The 17,946-nt window shown below is 33.2% G+C and overlaps 2 protein-coding genes across 2 annotated transcripts; one reads left to right on the top strand and one right to left on the bottom strand.

Annotated features, from left to right (window-relative positions):
• The first annotated feature begins 612 nt into the window (after positions 1–612).
• Positions 613–7,817, top strand: LOC110705545 (monoacylglycerol lipase-like). Its single transcript, XM_021883435.1, has 7 exons — positions 613–1,333; positions 5,016–5,054; positions 5,167–5,237; positions 5,734–5,798; positions 5,947–6,036; positions 6,153–6,245; positions 6,864–7,817. The coding sequence occupies exons 1-7, from the start codon at positions 672–674 to the stop codon at positions 7,296–7,298; spliced, it is 1,455 nt and encodes a 484-aa protein (XP_021739127.1). The 5' UTR covers positions 613–671; the 3' UTR covers positions 7,299–7,817.
• Positions 7,818–13,618: 5,801 nt separating this feature from the next.
• Positions 13,619–14,125, bottom strand: LOC110705840 (lachrymatory-factor synthase-like). Its single transcript, XM_021883772.1, has one exon. It carries the CDS (start codon positions 14,123–14,125, stop codon positions 13,619–13,621), a length of 507 nt encoding a protein of 168 aa, XP_021739464.1.
• Positions 14,126–17,946: the final 3,821 nt, after the last annotated feature.

The following is a 17,946-nucleotide window of genomic DNA, read 5'->3' as shown; positions in this document are numbered from 1 at the left end:
TCCCTACCAAGTATATTTATAGCCGGCAATTACCTTATATGCTACGGAGTACTATTAATAACAATTAAACTTATATTAGTACAAAATTGCTCATTCTTACTCTATTTTTTATTACATAAATAAATGTATGATAAAATACTCTTGATTACCATAGAGGCATAGATTGTATATTCATCATACATTTTTGTACCTTTGTAATCCAACTTTAGCAATAGAATGTGTAAGAGGTTTTAATTTAGGTATTTGAGTCCCATCAAGTTGGATTAAGTTTATTTGAAAGTTAAGTCTTGTAAAATTATTTTGGTCATACTAATCAAAAACTGAATTGGATTTTTTCAGATCAAATCAGATGTTTATGACATTTCTCCTCTAATTCCCTCTAACAAATTTGAGATTTGTAAAAAAAAAATTATAAATATTGTTTTTTAAATGCTTGACTTGGTCATAAATTTATATATAAAAAAAATAATTAAAAAATAAAATCATTTTATTCCCCTTAAAAAAAAAAAAAAAAAAAAAAAAAAAAAAAAAAAAAAAAAAATTCTCAACAATCACGCGGTAAAAAGGTTGGAACATTAAACGCCCACCTCCTATTCTCTCTCTCCTCATTCTGTCTCCATTTTCCAACCAACCAATCTCCAATTTTGATTTTTCTCCCTTCTAATAAATAAATGAACAAAACTACAATTCCAAATTTCCAATTTATTTCCTTCCATTTTAAAATAAAAATAAAAAATATAAAAAATCCCTCTATAAAATTTCCCTTAATTTCTTCAAAAACATTTCTTCCTCCTCTTTCTCTCTCTAACAAACTCTCCACCATCATCTCTCCACCGCCTCAACTCGCCGGAACTTCGCCGCATTTTCTCTCTCCTCCGCCGGAATCACCGTCAATGGCGGCGAAGAACGTGGAGGAGCTTACCTCCGGCGCAAGCGGCAGAATTATTCCTCTCTTTCACCGAGCTAAATCAATGGCGCTTCTCCTCTTTCCATCCTACAATTTCCTCAAAAAATTCATCATTCTTTTCTACTCTTCCTTCCTTTGTTTCCTCCTCCTTCTTCTGCCGCGTTCTCAACGGTTTTCGGAGTCGGAGTCGGAGTCGGAGCCGCGGCCGGCGGCGAAGTTCCGGCGGAGGAGATTGTTGGAAGAGGAAGAAGATACACGGCGTCGTCGTGCGCTTGCTGAAGCGTTGGAGATGATGCCGGTTAAGATTGATGGAAAAGAGGAGAGAGAAAGTGTTGAGGATTGTCGTTGGAGTACTTCGCTTTTCTTTGGTGTTCGACGAAATGCCCTTTTTTGCCGGTCTTGGTTCCCGGTTTCCGATAATCCCAAGTACGTTTTTAATTTAAATTATATATTTGATTTGATTTCTGTTAATTGGGGATGCAATTTCTTGGAAATGTATAATTATTTATTTGCATGTTGTTAATTGTTTAATTGAAATTGGATTTCTGGGTAATTCTAGGTTTAATTGTCTGTCATTCTTGATTTTTTAATTATTATTTTTGGAGGGTTTAATTTATACTATGTTTGGAAGTTACCGGAGTATTTTGTGATTAATTTTTGGGTTTTAATTGAATTAATTTTGGGGTTTGGCTTGTGGATTAGCTGAGTTTATGTTTGAGATAAGAGATTTTCTGTGCAATTTTGATGGATTTATGAACATTAATCAGTTTCGAGGCTGAGTTTGATTGTTAAGGAGTGATCATATTTTGCTTCCTCTGTAAAGATCTCTGTTTTGGTAATTATATTCGTTTTCCTGGTGACGAATGAGCTAATATTCAAGATATGCTGGAGTTGAGAGGTTGAGGATTCGATTCTTTAGTGACCAGAATTTTAGAATAAGGAAACGAGAAGCAGCTTAAGGGTTGGATGAAATGAGGGATTGCTGGTTTAGCTCAAGTTGGAAGTCTTAAATGTCATCAAATTTATCATTGATTTGGAAAATTTTGGGTTTGAAATTTGAATTTTGGGCTGATTGGACAATTTATTGCTTGGTGATGAGGTTGGTTGTGTAAATTATACGGAGTATCATTTTGAGTGATTGTGTGTTTGATGATTAGTATACTACTTATAAGGGATCGCTTTGCATATTCATATCTTGTTTTGTCAAATTTGAGGCAATTATGTTATTACAGTATGTACTAGTCTGGCAATTTGATGTTGATAGTGCAAGTTATTGATTTTTCTAAGTTTTTTTTTTTTGGTTTTTTTTTTTTTTTTTTTTTTTTTTTGTAAAATTGAACAATCTAAGTCTTGCTCCCCCCTCCCCCTTCTCTCTCTCTCTTTCTCAAATTTTTAACGTCCGTTGGCCATTTCTGGTTCTCTGTTTGTATATTGGCCTGTGTGCTGAGCTTTCAGTGCAAATTATGCTTGTCTCACTTGTTGGTCTATGTCGAAATAGCTATTAATCGTTGACCATTCAAATTAATTGAGTGAGGAATGGTGAGAAACTGAGATTGGCATGGGAAATGTCAAATGTGTGTTAAAAGCTCTTGCTGGGAGTAAAATCATAAGCGGTTTGACTGATTGTTCTTCGAGGAAGCAAGAATGAATTTGCATCCTGTACAAGTCTTTCCTTATCTACATAATAGCTGAGTCAACCTATTTGAAGACAATTTTCCTATAGCTATAATTATCCACCTAACATTCCAAACCAGCACTTGATCAACTTGAAACATATGGCTTTTTAAATTGAAATTTTCCTGCTGTAGGACATGACCACCTCACTTGTTGACTATGTCTTCCCTATGTAGCTTACCTAACAAATACTCTCTCTGTTTCTTAAAAATTGCCTGATTTTCCTATTTGGTTTGTCACTTTCAGTTTCCCCTCTGAACGACTTTGTATTTAGTTACATTTTCCCCACTTAACATCTCACAAAAAGATAAAAGACAATCCCACATGCGCAACTTTTCCTAGCTCTTATAAATGTGAAAAAATTCTTCTAGGGAAAACATTGATGGACTAAGGGATAATTAGCTTGTAGAACTCAGTGCCCCTAGTAGCTGACTTATTTATTCAACTCTGCTAGATGTCTAACTACTGAACAAGGACCAAAGTGTTTGTGTGTGCGTGTGTTTGGGGGGGGGGGGTGTTCATTGAGGGCTTTAGGTTTATGGACCTCTTTTAGATCATTGGATGAATGTTGACTTTAGCTGTAAAAAGATATGAGTAAGAAAGCTAAATGCTTGTGTACTTAAGAGGTGTCTTAGTCAAAATTTATCAAGTAGACATCTCTCACAGTCATCATCAACATCAAAGAAATTTAGGTCCCTATAGAAGAGTTTCAGGGTTCTATCAGTAACCATCTACTGTTTCTTGGAGATTAATGTGAAGCGGTGTGGAGGAGAGTTAAGGTAAAAGACCAGATAGGACTGTCGGTATTTGAGGGACATCTCTTTATCTCATCTTCTGATTGAGTGATGGCCCAATGGTGTCTTTATTAATGGGCAATTTCTTATTTCATCACAGTCTCACAGTCTCTCTTTAACGTTCATATGTAATTGGGAATTAGATAGTGCTGTGGCTTAATCATATGCCTTTGTCCACTGTTGAAGGTTAGACAGCTAAGGCAGGGAAAAATAAATTGAATTAAGGGAAGAAGATGATAGAGTGAAGAATAGAAAAGATATTAAATATTTTGCTGTTTTCTATACAATTATTCCATATTTTAGTATCGTTACATAAATTTTGAGGTCCTTGATAAAAGTAAACACCACACTGTAGCTGCTGGTTGTATAGTTAACTTGTATATGTTGCTGGATAGGAAAGATACAATATATTAATGTTGGAACACAATAGTGCAAGGACATAGTCAGTTTTGAAGACATACATTATTGAAATTGGATCTTCTATATCCCAGAACTGCATCCAGCCATCCAGTAACTTGTCCTCATAAGGAGACAGCTCTGGCCCTTTTAGTTTACTCAAAGTGTTTTTCTTTTAAAGTTGTTGCTATTGTATGTCTCTATTCCAAAACAATATTTCTCTTCATTTATGGTACAGATAATGAAAGTGATTATATGACTGAAAACTTTTCCTTTTCATAGCACCTTTTCTTCTGTCAAAACTATGTACTACAATTCACTAATCATTGAAGAGGCATTTTAGGAGGATACGTGCACCTTGACTGCCTTGAAATTTCATTTTTGAACATCTATATTTTATATCGAGTATTATTGAACTTAAGTGTGAATTCTATAGCTGTTTGCCTTTCTAAGGCTCTGATCAACTGGTTTAGAGTGACAGATATAAGGTGTTATCTTGCTGCGTATCATTCTTCGTAGAATTTCTTCTGTGTATTCTTGTAAGAAACAAGAGGTGTTATTTAGTGCTTTTCTTTTTTCTGACTATTCCTTACTCCTTAAGATGGACGTGTTCAGGTAGTTTATGATGTCTTGGTTGCATGTTGAAGTAGGAATGAAAAGTGATTTGTAATATTTTAATGATAAAAAAAAACCTTTTTGGAGTTTTATCTTACTATTTTTCCCCCCTGTGTTGGTTTCTCAAGCTAGCAAATTTGAGCAATTTCTATTTTATACATGGGTCTTTTGTACGACCACATGAGCTAAAAAATGATTTTGGGGTGCACAGTGTGCATGGTACACCCTGTTGTATAGCAGACATCTTAGCAAATCTAGCCCCATCTTAACACTTATCAAAGGGTTAAACATTTCATCCAAAACTAATTCAAACATAATCCCTTATTCTTTTCAAGTGTTGAATGTACATGTTGCATTAGCAGCAAGTGAAGGGTAATAATGATACCCTCTGAAACTGGTTGTTTTTGGTAGGTTAGATAATGACAAGTTCATGCAATAGTAATAAAGGTTCGATTTCAGTAGCAGTCTTCAGATTTGTTGTGTCATGTAACTGTTTTTACTCACTCCCCCGCCCCCTGGTTTCGAATATATGTGGTATCTGGCGGAAAACTACATGCTTTCTGGAATTTTCAGACAAATTGCACCTTAGTTTTTCTATATTATATTTACTAGTTTTTAAATGATTTCAGGGGCATTATCATAATCATTCACGGACTTAATGAACACGGGTAATTACTGAGAACCTTCTCAATATTTATTTGTTGCCTGCAATGGTGATCTGAGCAGCTTTTCGTGTCTCTCAAAATAACCTGATTTACTTTTTTTTTGGTATATTTGCAGTGGAAGATATGCTCACTTTGCAAGGCAATTAACCTCTCGCAACTTTGGGGTGTATGCTATGGATTGGATAGGTATTTTTAGTGTTTACTTTAGTTAAACATTACTTTCACACCAAAAGTGTCAAATATTGAGTTATTACTGTAGTGGTCCTCATTGTCTTATGCTGTGACAGCTCTAAGCTCATTTGTCAGATTATTGCTTTCTAAGCATGTCTTGCATGGAGGCTAAAGTAGGGGATACCAAGAGAATTTTTACATAGGATATGCTTGAGCTACAGTTTAATTAATTATATTTTCTGATGCAATATGTTAGTCTTAAAGGTCTGATATTAATACCATCACATGTGATAGTTGGTGTGTTGCATCTTGTAAAAGCTAGGTAGGTAGGTATTATTATGTATGCTGCATTCTGGTTTTGGTATATATTTCAAAATGCAATCGCTTATAAAACATATCTGCATATGCAACAATTTGTAATTAGGACACTACTTATTTCGTGTTTGAGTATCAGCGGATTTCCCTTTCAGGATGATTAATGTAGTAATCTCATTGTTTTTCTCTCTTGTAGGCCATGGTGGTAGTGATGGGTTGCATGGGTTTGTTCCCTCCCTTGATAATGTTGTTGCTGATACGGTGAGTTGGAACTTTTTATATTTCATTATTATCTTGTGATTTTAGGATTTCGAGCATATATGCTTGTAATGTATGAAAATTTTCTTGTAAATAGAAGACCCCCCTCTTAGTTAATTCTATGCCTAAAGTTCATTTCTTGTATGAATAGGCCGCTTTCTTGGAGAATGTTAAACTTGAGCATCCTGGGGTACCTTGCTTCCTGTTTGGTCACTCTACTGGAGGTGCGGTGGTTTTAAAGGTTAGCCATCTCACTCCTACTGAGTAGTTGATAGTTTGGAGGTTTTTTTTACACTCTTCGGAATTAGAAATTGGCTGAATTTTTCTTAATAGTGCATATATTCTGCTGTTGTACAGGCAGCTTCATATCCTCACATTGAAAGAATGGTTGAAGGAGTTATATTGACCTCACCTGCTTTGCGTGTGAAGCCAGCACATCCTGTGGTCAAGGTATATTTGTACACTATAGCTTGAAAGTCTTTGTGGGAGCATATTTACCAATTTTATGGCATATCATACACTGCCCTTGTTAAAATTGTCTTAGCATAACATATAACTTATTAAGGGCTGGAAAATTCTTCCCATAAGGCAGCCATCTGAGATGCTTAATTGTTTCTGTACTCCCACTGTATGCCTTTTTAACTCCATCTTGCATGCCTTGGCATGCAAGATTACTATGCAAGGCCAAGGGAGATAACACATATGTAAATATGACATGGGGTAACCATAAATATCAATACCCTGTTAATGAATCAATCTAAATGTTTTGTCTAATTTACTAGCAAGTAAATGATTATTGGGAGTATTTTGTTAGTTAATGACCAAGTTGCTATAACTATCTGCTTACCCTGGTTGGTTACTTTGCCTCTAGTCTGGCCATAGGATTGGATTTTTGGGTATGATGGTGGCCCTTTGATCTGACAAACCTTACTTGGCTCATGCTCCCCTCTCACAGACACACACTGACACATATATATACCCAAAAAGAATAAGGAAAAATTTTAAAAAGAAAATGTCAGGAAGAATATACGGATGCTTATGCTTATGCTCGTGCTGCTGTCTATGCAGGTTGTAGCCCCTGTGTTTTCCTTGGTTGCTCCAAGATTCCAGTTCAAAGGTGCCAATAAAAGAGGCATTCCAGTTTCCAGGGACCCAGCTCAACTTCTTGCAAAATACTCTGATCCGCTGGTTTATACTGGTCCCATAAGGGTCCGAACTGGGCATGAGATTTTGCGTATCACTGCTTATCTGACACGCAACTTCAAATCTGTCACTGTACCATTCTTTGTTCTTCATGGAACTGCAGATAGGGTGACTGATCCACTGGCTTCTCAGGATCTCTACGATCAAGCAGTCTCCAACTTCAAAGATATAAAGCTTTATGATGGCTTCTTGCACGACCTCCTCTTCGAACCTGAGCGAGAAGAAATTGCATGGGACATTATCAACTGGATGGAAAAGAGGCTAGACGTGGTTCAGGACTTTGGAAAATTAGTTGATTGATTAGGTGTTACTCAACATTCAAAAAAAAAAAAAAAAAGATTGGTGATTGCTAATCAGTAATCACTGTGAAGTGTTTATAGTACTTCTGTCCTGCATAAATTGTGACGCTGATATCGTAATCTGAACTCATAACAGCATGTGGCAAGTATGTTTGGACAGAGGTAGTATTTGTTTTGAAAATAAGTGTGGAGTCTGTAAATTGTATAGCATATAGTCAGGCCTTTTTGGTAGATTGGTGTGTCCGATTACAGTTGCAAACTGTTTTCTGGCAAATTTGCCTTCAAAACGTTTGCTGTGATCTGTATATGTATATGATATGAAACTGTCGTTTTAGTTGTTTTGGGGTGTCCTGTAGTCTACCTGGATTTCGATGAAAGCGGAACGTTTGTACTTTGTACAGGTCTAGGTGTAAACAGTCTTACTCGCAATGTAGAGAGGCTGATTAATCTTAATACATATCTTTTTGTTAAAAACTCGAAATATTGGGTATTTATATAAATATATATAATTTTTTTGGTAGCTAGCTGTATTGTTATTGAAACATCGTCTGAATAAAATGAATGCCATTTACTACACATATTATCTAAGTTCTGAAATAGTTTATTTCCAAACTAAATAAATGTAAACTAGTTTGCTACTTGCGTGTAAGAATAATGTTGTTTAATTTAACACAATGACCCCTAAATCAGGTAATAGAATAAATAGGCATCGCATTGACTAAACTGCAATAGCACCGTCCAAATCTTGCATCAGTTGATCCTCTTTCGTTTCTCTCTTATAAAATGCAGTTAACTTCTGTCTTTTCTTTATTTTATGTGCACCACATTAGTGATATTACCAGCTCATCATCATTTCTACCCTATTATGCAACCAGTCTCACCAACACATAATATGTCATATCTGACAATATTACAAATCACCTTTTAAGGTATGTTTTGACTTACTGAAAACAACTGAACTCAACTAATTAGGGTTGAGAGCTAAAATGAATTTGTTTATAAGAGAAAAAAATTAAAAACTGAATTTAATTGAAATTAAGCTGAACAGAACAGGCCTTACTATTTAAGATACTTTATCATTAGTGGTCATATGACAATGTAATTTGAACTAAATACACGATTATTGTATAATATATATCGAGTAGTTAATAATCTTAATACTACCTCTGTTAATAGTTATCTACAATTTTGGGGTATTATTTGTGAGAGATAAAATATTCCAAAGTTGCAAATAACAATTAATGGAGGTAGTATATGACCATCTTTATCTTTACAAAAAGAAGGCATATTTTAAGAATCTCACAAGAAAAAAACCTGAGGACTGTAGTTAAGCATCTATGTTTATACTCTATATTTCTTTCGGCAGAAGACAGATTCTTTTTAATAATGATTTTTTTGTGAACATTTAGTGCTTTTGTCGTTATAACCTAGTTCATTTTGAATTTGAAGTCGTTTGTTTCCTTCGTTTATTCTAATTCACAAAAGACAGAATAAGCTTTTTGCAGCATTTTGTCAAATTGTTATTACTTGGTATTATTTTATTAAGTGAATACAGTAATTTGGAATTTGTTCTGTTATTAGATACTTCTATATTCGATGTCTTTGGATCATGCTCACCGCCCTTATCTTCTAAGCCATCAAACGCGTTGTATAAATTCGGTACAACATCATAACTCAAAAGATTAAAAGATATAATAATTATTTTAAGTTATTGTGCTATCATTTTGAAGTATTATTAGTAATGTAATCTATCTATCTTTAAGTACGTGTTTACTACCTATTTGGTAGATGGTAATAATGTTAATTGATGTTGATAATGCAAGCGAATTTTGAGTGTAAATTATTTATGTTAATGTCTTTGGTATAGTGTTAACTCACGGTCTGAGTATATATGTTTTTTTAATGGGTGTTAATGGATTTATAATATAAAGAAAAAACACAGCTACACAAATTTGGAATGGGTTGCTTTACCATAAACACAATGACAATGTTTTTCCTTACAAAATCACACTAATTATATATTCTCATTGTTTTTTCTTCAAACAAATGTTTTATAAATCGAATGTACAGTAGTTTACTACTGTGTGGCGAGAAGGAAAAAAGGAAAGAAATATGAGTATATATTTTACACTAAGGGTCTGTTCTGATTTACTGAATTGAGCTAAAATGAACTAAATTAAACTAAATTGAACTAATTGGAGCTGAAATGAAATGAATTGTTTATAAGAGAAGGAAATTAGGAGCTAAACTGAATTGAATTGAACTGAAATGGTTGAAGCTAAACTGAAATGAACTGAAATTAAGTCGAAGAGTATAGGCCCTCAAAGTAACTTTTGATAGTTTAAAGATAATTTTGTGAGAATAAAAGTAAATGGGTAATCTGAAAAACTTTTGATAGTTTAAGGGTAATGTTGTGATAATAAGTGTATCTAGGTAATAAGGGTAATTTTTGTGATAATATGGATAACTTTACATAAACAATAAACGGATATGCATTAAATTCATTGTACACCCATTGCATGCAAAACTTTTGTTTTTCATCCTCACTACCTATCAAACAAGTCAAAATGCTAAATAAAAATTAGTTGATAAATAGTCGTAAAACATTAATTAATTAGTGGTCGCTTGTAAGTTATAATTACCAAATTGCTAGCAATCACAATAAAGAAATAAATAAAATTACACACATTCGGGTACAGGGGGCCTACAAGGCTACAACTATACAAGGGTATTTATTGTATACTTCATTACTTCCTATTTAAAAGGTTGTACTTCCTCCGTTATGTATTATGTGCAACATTTTCCAAAAACAGATGTTACACATTATCTGCAACAAACTAAAACTTTCTTCTTTTAGTAATTTTTTTTACATAAAATTACCAATGTACCCTAAGTTAACTTTACTAACACATATTAAATGATTAAGATTATATGTTATTAACATATTAATCAAAATTAATTACTCAATTATCTAAACCCATCCCAATCTCTCTCCTCCCTCACAACCACATCCACCACCATTATCACCAATTTTTCTCTCACCAGCCCCGCCGCCACCACCACCACCACCACCACTACCACCACTTTTCTCTCTCTTCTCTCACAGCAACGGCCCGAATCCACCCAGCCACAACCCCGAATCCCCCTAGCTCCTCCCCTCCATGTCGCCGCGAAATTCCCGACCCAAGTCGCCTCTGTCGCCCAAACCTACCCCTGTCGCGCCGAGATCCCGAGAAAAACCCCAATCCCAGCCACCCAAACCCTAACATTGCTTCTTTATTTCCTCACTTCGCTCGGAAACCACCGACGATCGAGTCACCGACCTCCTATTCCATGATATAGTCGTCGATCCTCCTCGAAATTGAAATTGATTAGGGTTTGCGGTGGTGAGAGAGTGTGTAAAGGGTGGTTTTGTGGTGGTTGCGAACTGGGTGAACTTGGTTGAGGTGGTTTCAGATCTTGATTGTGTCGGTTTCAGATCTTAGTTTTTGGTTGCGGTGGTTTCAGATCTTTGTTTTTGGTTGCGGTGGTGAGAGGGAGTCATGAGATAGGGTGGTGGTGGTGGTTTCGGAGAGTGGGTGGATGTTGCTGCTGGTGGCTGGTAGGTGGTGTTGGGGAGAAGCCATGGCAGTTCGTTGGAAGTGGTGGCCGGTGACCTTGATTGGTTAATTATCCCACTTCTCTCTCCTATCTTAATCACACACCCTTTCACTTTGTTAATTAACCATTAACAAATTTTGTCTTAGGAAACGTGCAACAAGGTTTGTTGCACATAATGCGTAACGGAGGAAGTATATAAAAGGTGTTAGAGAATCACAAAATTCAAATTTGAGAATCACAAAATTCAAACTAACATGAAATTGTTCCATTGGTCGCTAAACTTAGCAATTAACATTAAAATCGCTAAATTAGGAAGAAAAAAATATATATATATATCCGCAAGTTATGCTTAGATCTAGCTACGTAATTGGTGTAGTATAGTTAAAATAAATTATGATATTAAAAAAATAATAATAATGATCAAGAAATATAAATTTTGCATGTGTACTTCTTAGTCTCACTCTGTACTAGCGCAAAATGCCAGCCTAAAAAATCACGTTGGCTTGAAAAATTGCGATGGTCCATACAAAATAATTTAATTTACGTGCTTGGACAATTGTCAACTGATATATCTACGATTTGTGGAATTGTAGGGAATTTTTTTTTTTAATGTGGAACCTTGTTTCACCTTTTTCCACAACTTTATTTTTATGGTCCATTTACACACTTGAATTTCTGAGGATGGTAGCATCAAGACTAACAATTGCTCATAATTTATTGGTTTTCTTAATTACCTTCGATAGAAGGAAACTCTCGGTGGATTCAAAGCTATGGTACATCTACATCCGGTTAAATTTCATCAATAATAAAAAATTAATTGGTCATGGATTGAGCTAGTATATAATTCGATTGGCACGAGAGGCACAACATAATGACTTACATGGACATCATTTTTACTACGTATAGTGTAGTATGACTGTATGAGTTTAGCATGAGCAAGCTAAGCGTCAATCCACTAGCTTTTACCAATAGTAGTTGAATCAAAATAGTAAAAGGGAGAGGACACTAATAATATTACTCTCACGTCTATTTAGAATGATTGATACATCATATATTCTCCTTATCTGTATCAAACATGACTCGTTAAAGCACAAGGCATTTAAGCTTAGTAGCTTATACGTACAATCGGCCTCAATTCCAACACTATCCATGTTTCTTTACTTGGGCTTTTTTTTTTTTTTTTTTTTTTTTTTTTTTTTTTTTTTTTTTTTTGCTTAGACTAGTCAATGAGCATATTGATTTTGATGACTATTTTTCCAAGCCCTTATCCTCTCATTAGGTTTTATTCTTCTTTTCTAATTGTGACTATTAGTTTGTGACACTTTCCTCTTTCAAAAACTCTTTAGGGAGACTTCTCTTAGAGTCCTAATGCATTGCTCAATCATTTAGAATATACACATCACCTATATGACTATATCATATCATATAAACACAGTACAGTTTTATAATTGTCATTTAGGGCTTTATTTTCTATCCTTTTCTTTCAATAAATAAGTTACATTTCTTGTTTTATGATTAATAATGGGATAAGTTTGACAGTTTTGAATTGTTTAAAATATGGAAAACAACAATATTTAAGAAATTATGAACATGCAACCGGGCTATTACAACCACGTGACTAAATTTAACAATCAACAATCCAACATTAACAAAATCATGAGAAATTACAAGTTTATTTGGCAGAAACAAATCATTTATATTATGAATTGTGAGCTCAAATATCATGTTGACTAAGTTTTTTTTTTGTTAATTTATTAACGAAACTATCAACAAATAAATGGGAACTTCCTCCAAAATAATCCTGATAATCTTTTAATGTAAGGAAAACTTCATTTTACAATGCCCAACATAACTTTCCATAATTATACAATAATCTCAACTTTCACCTACATTTTCTTTCTTAAATCCCAATTACTGATTGCCTAAAGACAAGGTTAAACAAATTGTTTGACACATGTTGAATGTTAATTTGTTCAAAAAATAAAAATTAAACAATTTAAAAAAAAAAAAAAAAAAAAAGCCCACCAACCGCTGGTGGCCACCTCTTCCCCAACCGACCAGCCCCACCCCCAAACCACCATCTTCGATCGCAACCCCACATTTCTAACGAGAAAATTGTACTTGTACTACACATACAAGCATGGTTTGGACGACAAAATTGAATAACGGTACAAGACCAAGAAATCAAGCATTTTACTATTCAAAAAAAAATGAAATAAAAAAAGTAGTCTAAAATCAAGCATTTTACTATTCTAAAAAACGAGTAGACTTGGAAATCAAGCATTATACTAGTCAAAAAAAAAAAAGATCAATAAGTTTAGGTTATAACATGAATTACATGATATACTATTGTCTAACAGTGATACACGCCCACGATGACTTGGAAAATAATGTGACTAACAATGATATGTACTGTAAAGCTCATAAAATAATGGGCAATTAAGTGAACTCAACTAGCATTCTCTCAGGATTATAACCCAACATATCTGAATAACGTGACAGATTCAATGAGTTAACAGAATAACGAGACATCGATATAAAATTTATCAACCTTTAATTTATTCATTTAGAATATTCTCATTACAATACTTATTAAATTATTAAGACCTCCAATAATATTACTAGCATAATATAAATGACAACTTTTAACATACATAGCATCAAAAACAAAAGTGAAATAATATTATTATGTATAAGATTAGTAATCTTTAATCTTTTAATTTAATTAGCTTCACATTGACTATAAGCTTCTTCCATCTTAATGACCATGCCATGAGCAATAGCCTTAAGAAGGTCACGAAGAGCTTCAAAAGTAAACCCTTCAACAGGATCAGCTTCAAACGTCCACACAAACTTACACCCACTTCTTCCATCATCACCGCCTTCGTCGCTCGGAAACAACCGCATGGTTGAGACATAAGACTTGAACCCTATGTTGTTATCAACAATGTCATAGGACAAACACATGTGTGATGGATCAATGGATATAAGCCTTTCCTTAACAAACCGAGCCTCGCCTTCGCCTCCGAACGTTGAGGACTCACAACACCTAACCATGCCTGGCTCACCTAGCTCACCTTCTATTAGGTAACACTTCTCAAGGTGAGTAAACCATTTGTCTAAGGAGCAAAAATCTGCTATTAGTGGCCATACTTGTTGTGGTGTGAGTTTTAGCTCTACTATTGTCTCTCCTTCCCATTTGGCTGACTCTTGAACTTGATCTCCCATTTTTAGTGAGAAAATCAACAAGTTTTAATTTTTTTTTTTAAAGGTGGTTTTTTATGGGGTGAAGAAGCTAAGGATGATTAAGAATGAGCTTTTATAGACCAAGAATAGTTGTACATACAATTAATTAAGTGGACCAAGAAATTAATAAAGTAGAGAGTGCTTGTGGAGGTTATGTCTTACCTTAAATATTTCTTTGAGATTTATTTTTTGTTTGGGTTTTATTAACTAGTACTTTGTGATTAGACTATTGAATTGTCACCTTAGTAATTTAAATGTCTAGAAATTTTTGGAAATTTTGATTTTTAACGCCTTAAAAAAGACGAAAATAGTTTTTAACATTATAATAAAAAAAAAACTTTTTTTTTATCAAACATCGAAAGTCTAAAATATGATTTTATCACCACTTAACAGTTTCCGTCCAAATTTCGTTAAGTGAGGTCCATTGATCCACGTGTCGCTATATTATTAGTTTAGAAAATAGAAAGAAAAAAAAAAAAGGAACCAAAACCCCCTAAAACCAACCTAGCACCCCAGCCCCACCACTAACGGCATGCCACCACCACATCCTCACCCTAACCCTACCATTCCTAGCCCCGCCACCGAAAAAGCGCCTCCCAACCCATTTTTATAATACTATATTGGTTATCTGCATAAATACATGACATGAAAGGAGTACTCCGTAACTAATAGAGACTCGTTAAAGGTAGCTTCATTGTCAAGAGGTAATATTTTAATTGTCTAGTATTTGTCTATTCCCTCTGTGTTTTAATAAGTGTTGCAGCTTGACTAAACACGCAGTTATGGCGAAATACGACTTTGATCATTAATTTATTTAATCATATGTTAATAAAACTATAGGAAAATTGATATTATGAAAGTAAACATTATAACGAATCCAACCATGTATAATACAATAACATTTATTTTTTATATATTAGTAAATTAATCAAGTCAAAATCATTATTTGATAATGAAAAAAGTCAAATTATAACACTTATTAAAACACAGAAGTTGTAGTATTTTAATGTGTAACGTTGACATCTTGTAGTTATTCTCTAATATTTTAATTTTTTAAAATTAAACTATAATATTGTCTAGTATTTGTATAAGCCTTACACCATTGACATTTCTTTGGATGTATGGAGTGGATTAAAAGATAGTGTATTGTTGGCATGGGCCCTAGTTGAATATGAACCACAACACGTCAACACAAGTTTGTTCTTCTAAGTTGGTTGATGCCTTGATGGTATGTTATGATTTTATTTTTATTTTTATTTCTATTTGTTCTTTTAAACCTTATATTTAGTGGGGAGCAAAAGTGAATGCTTGGTTCATCTCAGAGAAAGAAGAAAAACAAATCATAAATCAAAATACTGTTCAACAATGTGAGACACGAAAGTTTTCATAAAGTACTTTAGAACCTTTTTTTTTTTAATGGAACGTTAATTTGGCTAGCTTGAACATTAAATCTAATATAAGTAGTTCTACTTGTTGTTTATGAAAACAAATGATATCTTGATTTAATATATATGGAGTAGTAGTTGGTAATGTTAAAATTTTAGTTTAGTTGGATCGCGTTCATTGACATAAATATAAGTAATTATAGAGATGGGATCTAAGATTTTAAATTTTGAGTGTCAACATTATGTTTATATTTATATTTATATTTATATACGTATGTAGTACAAGATAAAACAAAAAATATTTCATAATTGATACTAGTATTTTATTTTCACTGGAAAAAAAATATATAGTACAAACAAATTGATTATGTATATACTTTTTAAATCTTGTGACATTGTGTTTGGCTAACCATGCACATGGTGTAGCCACATTTGTTCATTAGTTTAATCATTATTCGTTAAAATGATTAATCTTAACTATTCATATGAATAAGGAACCTAATTTTGCCGATAAGAGTAACCCCTATTTCATAAAAGAGTAACATCAATTTTTTTTTAAAAAAAGTAATCAAATTTGTTCATTCTAGTAAAACATCCTTTCTTATATATTTTGATTATTAAAAGAATAACTCTACTTTGTAATAAAAGTAACCCCATTTTCCATTGCGATAACCCCTCATTTATCTAATAAGTAACCTCATTACTCATTTAATTGCTTATATGTGAAATGGCCCTCTGATTATTTTTTGAATAAGTTTATTGATAGATTTGATGCGTAATCATCAATTAGTTGTTTTAGTAAGTACACATTATCATAAGATATACTTCTCGCGCTACGGCATTATAATAAACATAACTGCATAACACATAACATTAGTACATAATAATACTAATGCTGCAATGCAAATATTTTCTTCTTAGTTCACCAATTCAGTTAATGTAACAGAAGTAGTATACAATTGGTCAAATTATATTTATATTGGTCAAATATGTAAGTAAATAAACTATTGCATGAGAATGAGACAAGACGAAGGAGAAAAAGAGGACATCTATTGGACTATTGGAGAAGGGGAAGAAGAAAAACAGACCATCAATTCATTAAAAAAAAAAAAAAAAAAAAAAAAAAAAAAAAAAAAAGGAATTCGATCCTCATCACAATTTAAAAAATAAAAGACAAACTTTTAAATAAATTGGATGTACATCCGTTATAAAATTACCTCTAAAATGAAAAAGTTTCCCTAAATTTGTAAAGAGTGACCCTGATATAAATAAAAGTTACGAAATATTTATGCTTTAGTGATAATAAAGTTATCCAAAAAATTGTAAAAGTGGCCCTAAATTTGATAAAAAGTGACCCTCAATGTACAGTAAATTATTGTGCACCGGATGCATACAAAAGTTTTTTATTAAAAAAAAACATCTATCAAAAGCCAAAAGGTATCTCGTTTTTTTCTCAAAAAAAAAAAAGTATCTCTTTAGAAGCATCTTAATTGATTTGTGAACGCTATGGTTGCGAATAACTTCGTTGCAAACTTACAGTTACAAATAGGAAAAATTAACAAAAATAATCCAAACTATTGACTTTCTTCTTATTTTAATCCCAACTATGATTTAAATTAAAATAATCCCAACTATAGGAGGTCCTTCTCAAATTAGTCTAATTAACCTATAACTTGTGATACTGGTTATAATTTTTGTTTTTGTTTTTTTTTTAGGATTAAATTCTCATTCATTTATTTAAATTTATAATTGTCACCCACCATTCACCTACAACCTCGGCATTTTCCATAGCCACAACCACCACCCACAAAACACACGACCTGGTTAATAGGTGGTGAGATCAGAATGAAGGTGGTGGTACGGTGGGAGTTTTTTTTTTTTTTTTTAATCAAACCAATAGCAAGTTGACACATTGCTTATTTTACCTGATTGACAGGTTAGCAAAAGTTTGAGACTAATTTGAGAATGGACCCTTTATATTTGGGATTATTTTGATTTAAATCATAGTTGGGATTAAAATGAGAAGGAAGTCAATAGTTTGGATTATTTTTGTTAATTTTTCTTTACAAATATACAATAATTACTTCCCGGTCGATATGGAGTACGTTATGCAGTGCCAAGACTGCCAACTGCCAAGCAATTAGAAGAAGGGAAGTTTAATTTATTACTTAAACTTTAGACTTTAGAGGTGTCATTTTGAATGTCTAGGTAGGGTTAAGTAAGATCGGATCATATATATTACTATATTTTATGCTAATTAAATTATTGTGCATTTATAAAGTCAAAATCTGAATTTGATTGTTTCAAGGCGGATCAGTCATACGTAGTATTAGTTTTGGCATTTTTAAGTACAATGATTAATGATAGGCCTTTTATCCCCGGGTGTCACAAGTGTATGACTTTGTGTCTAAATGATGC

The sequence above is a fragment of the Chenopodium quinoa genome, unplaced genomic scaffold (assembly GCF_001683475.1).
Source record: "Chenopodium quinoa cultivar QQ74 unplaced genomic scaffold, ASM168347v1, whole genome shotgun sequence".
Lineage (NCBI taxonomy): Eukaryota > Viridiplantae > Streptophyta > Magnoliopsida > Caryophyllales > Amaranthaceae > Chenopodium > Chenopodium quinoa.
The sequence above is the reverse complement of the archived record's forward strand: the minus strand, read 5'-3'. Positions and strand labels throughout refer to the sequence as shown.

Bases quoted from the DNA above. Each gene is read 5' to 3' on its own strand.
- LOC110705545 (XM_021883435.1), top strand. From the start codon at position 672: ATGAACAAAACTACAATTCCAAATTTCCAATTTATTTCCTTCCATTTT. The intron at 6,037-6,152 runs GTTAGCCATCTC...GCTGTTGTACAG, and splicing joins GAGGTGCGGTGGTTTTAAAG to GCAGCTTCATATCCTCACAT. The intron at 6,246-6,863 runs GTATATTTGTAC...CTGTCTATGCAG, and splicing joins CAGCACATCCTGTGGTCAAG to GTTGTAGCCCCTGTGTTTTC.
- LOC110705840 (XM_021883772.1), bottom strand. From the start codon at position 14,125: ATGGGAGATCAAGTTCAAGAGTCAGCCAAATGGGAAGGAGAGACAATA.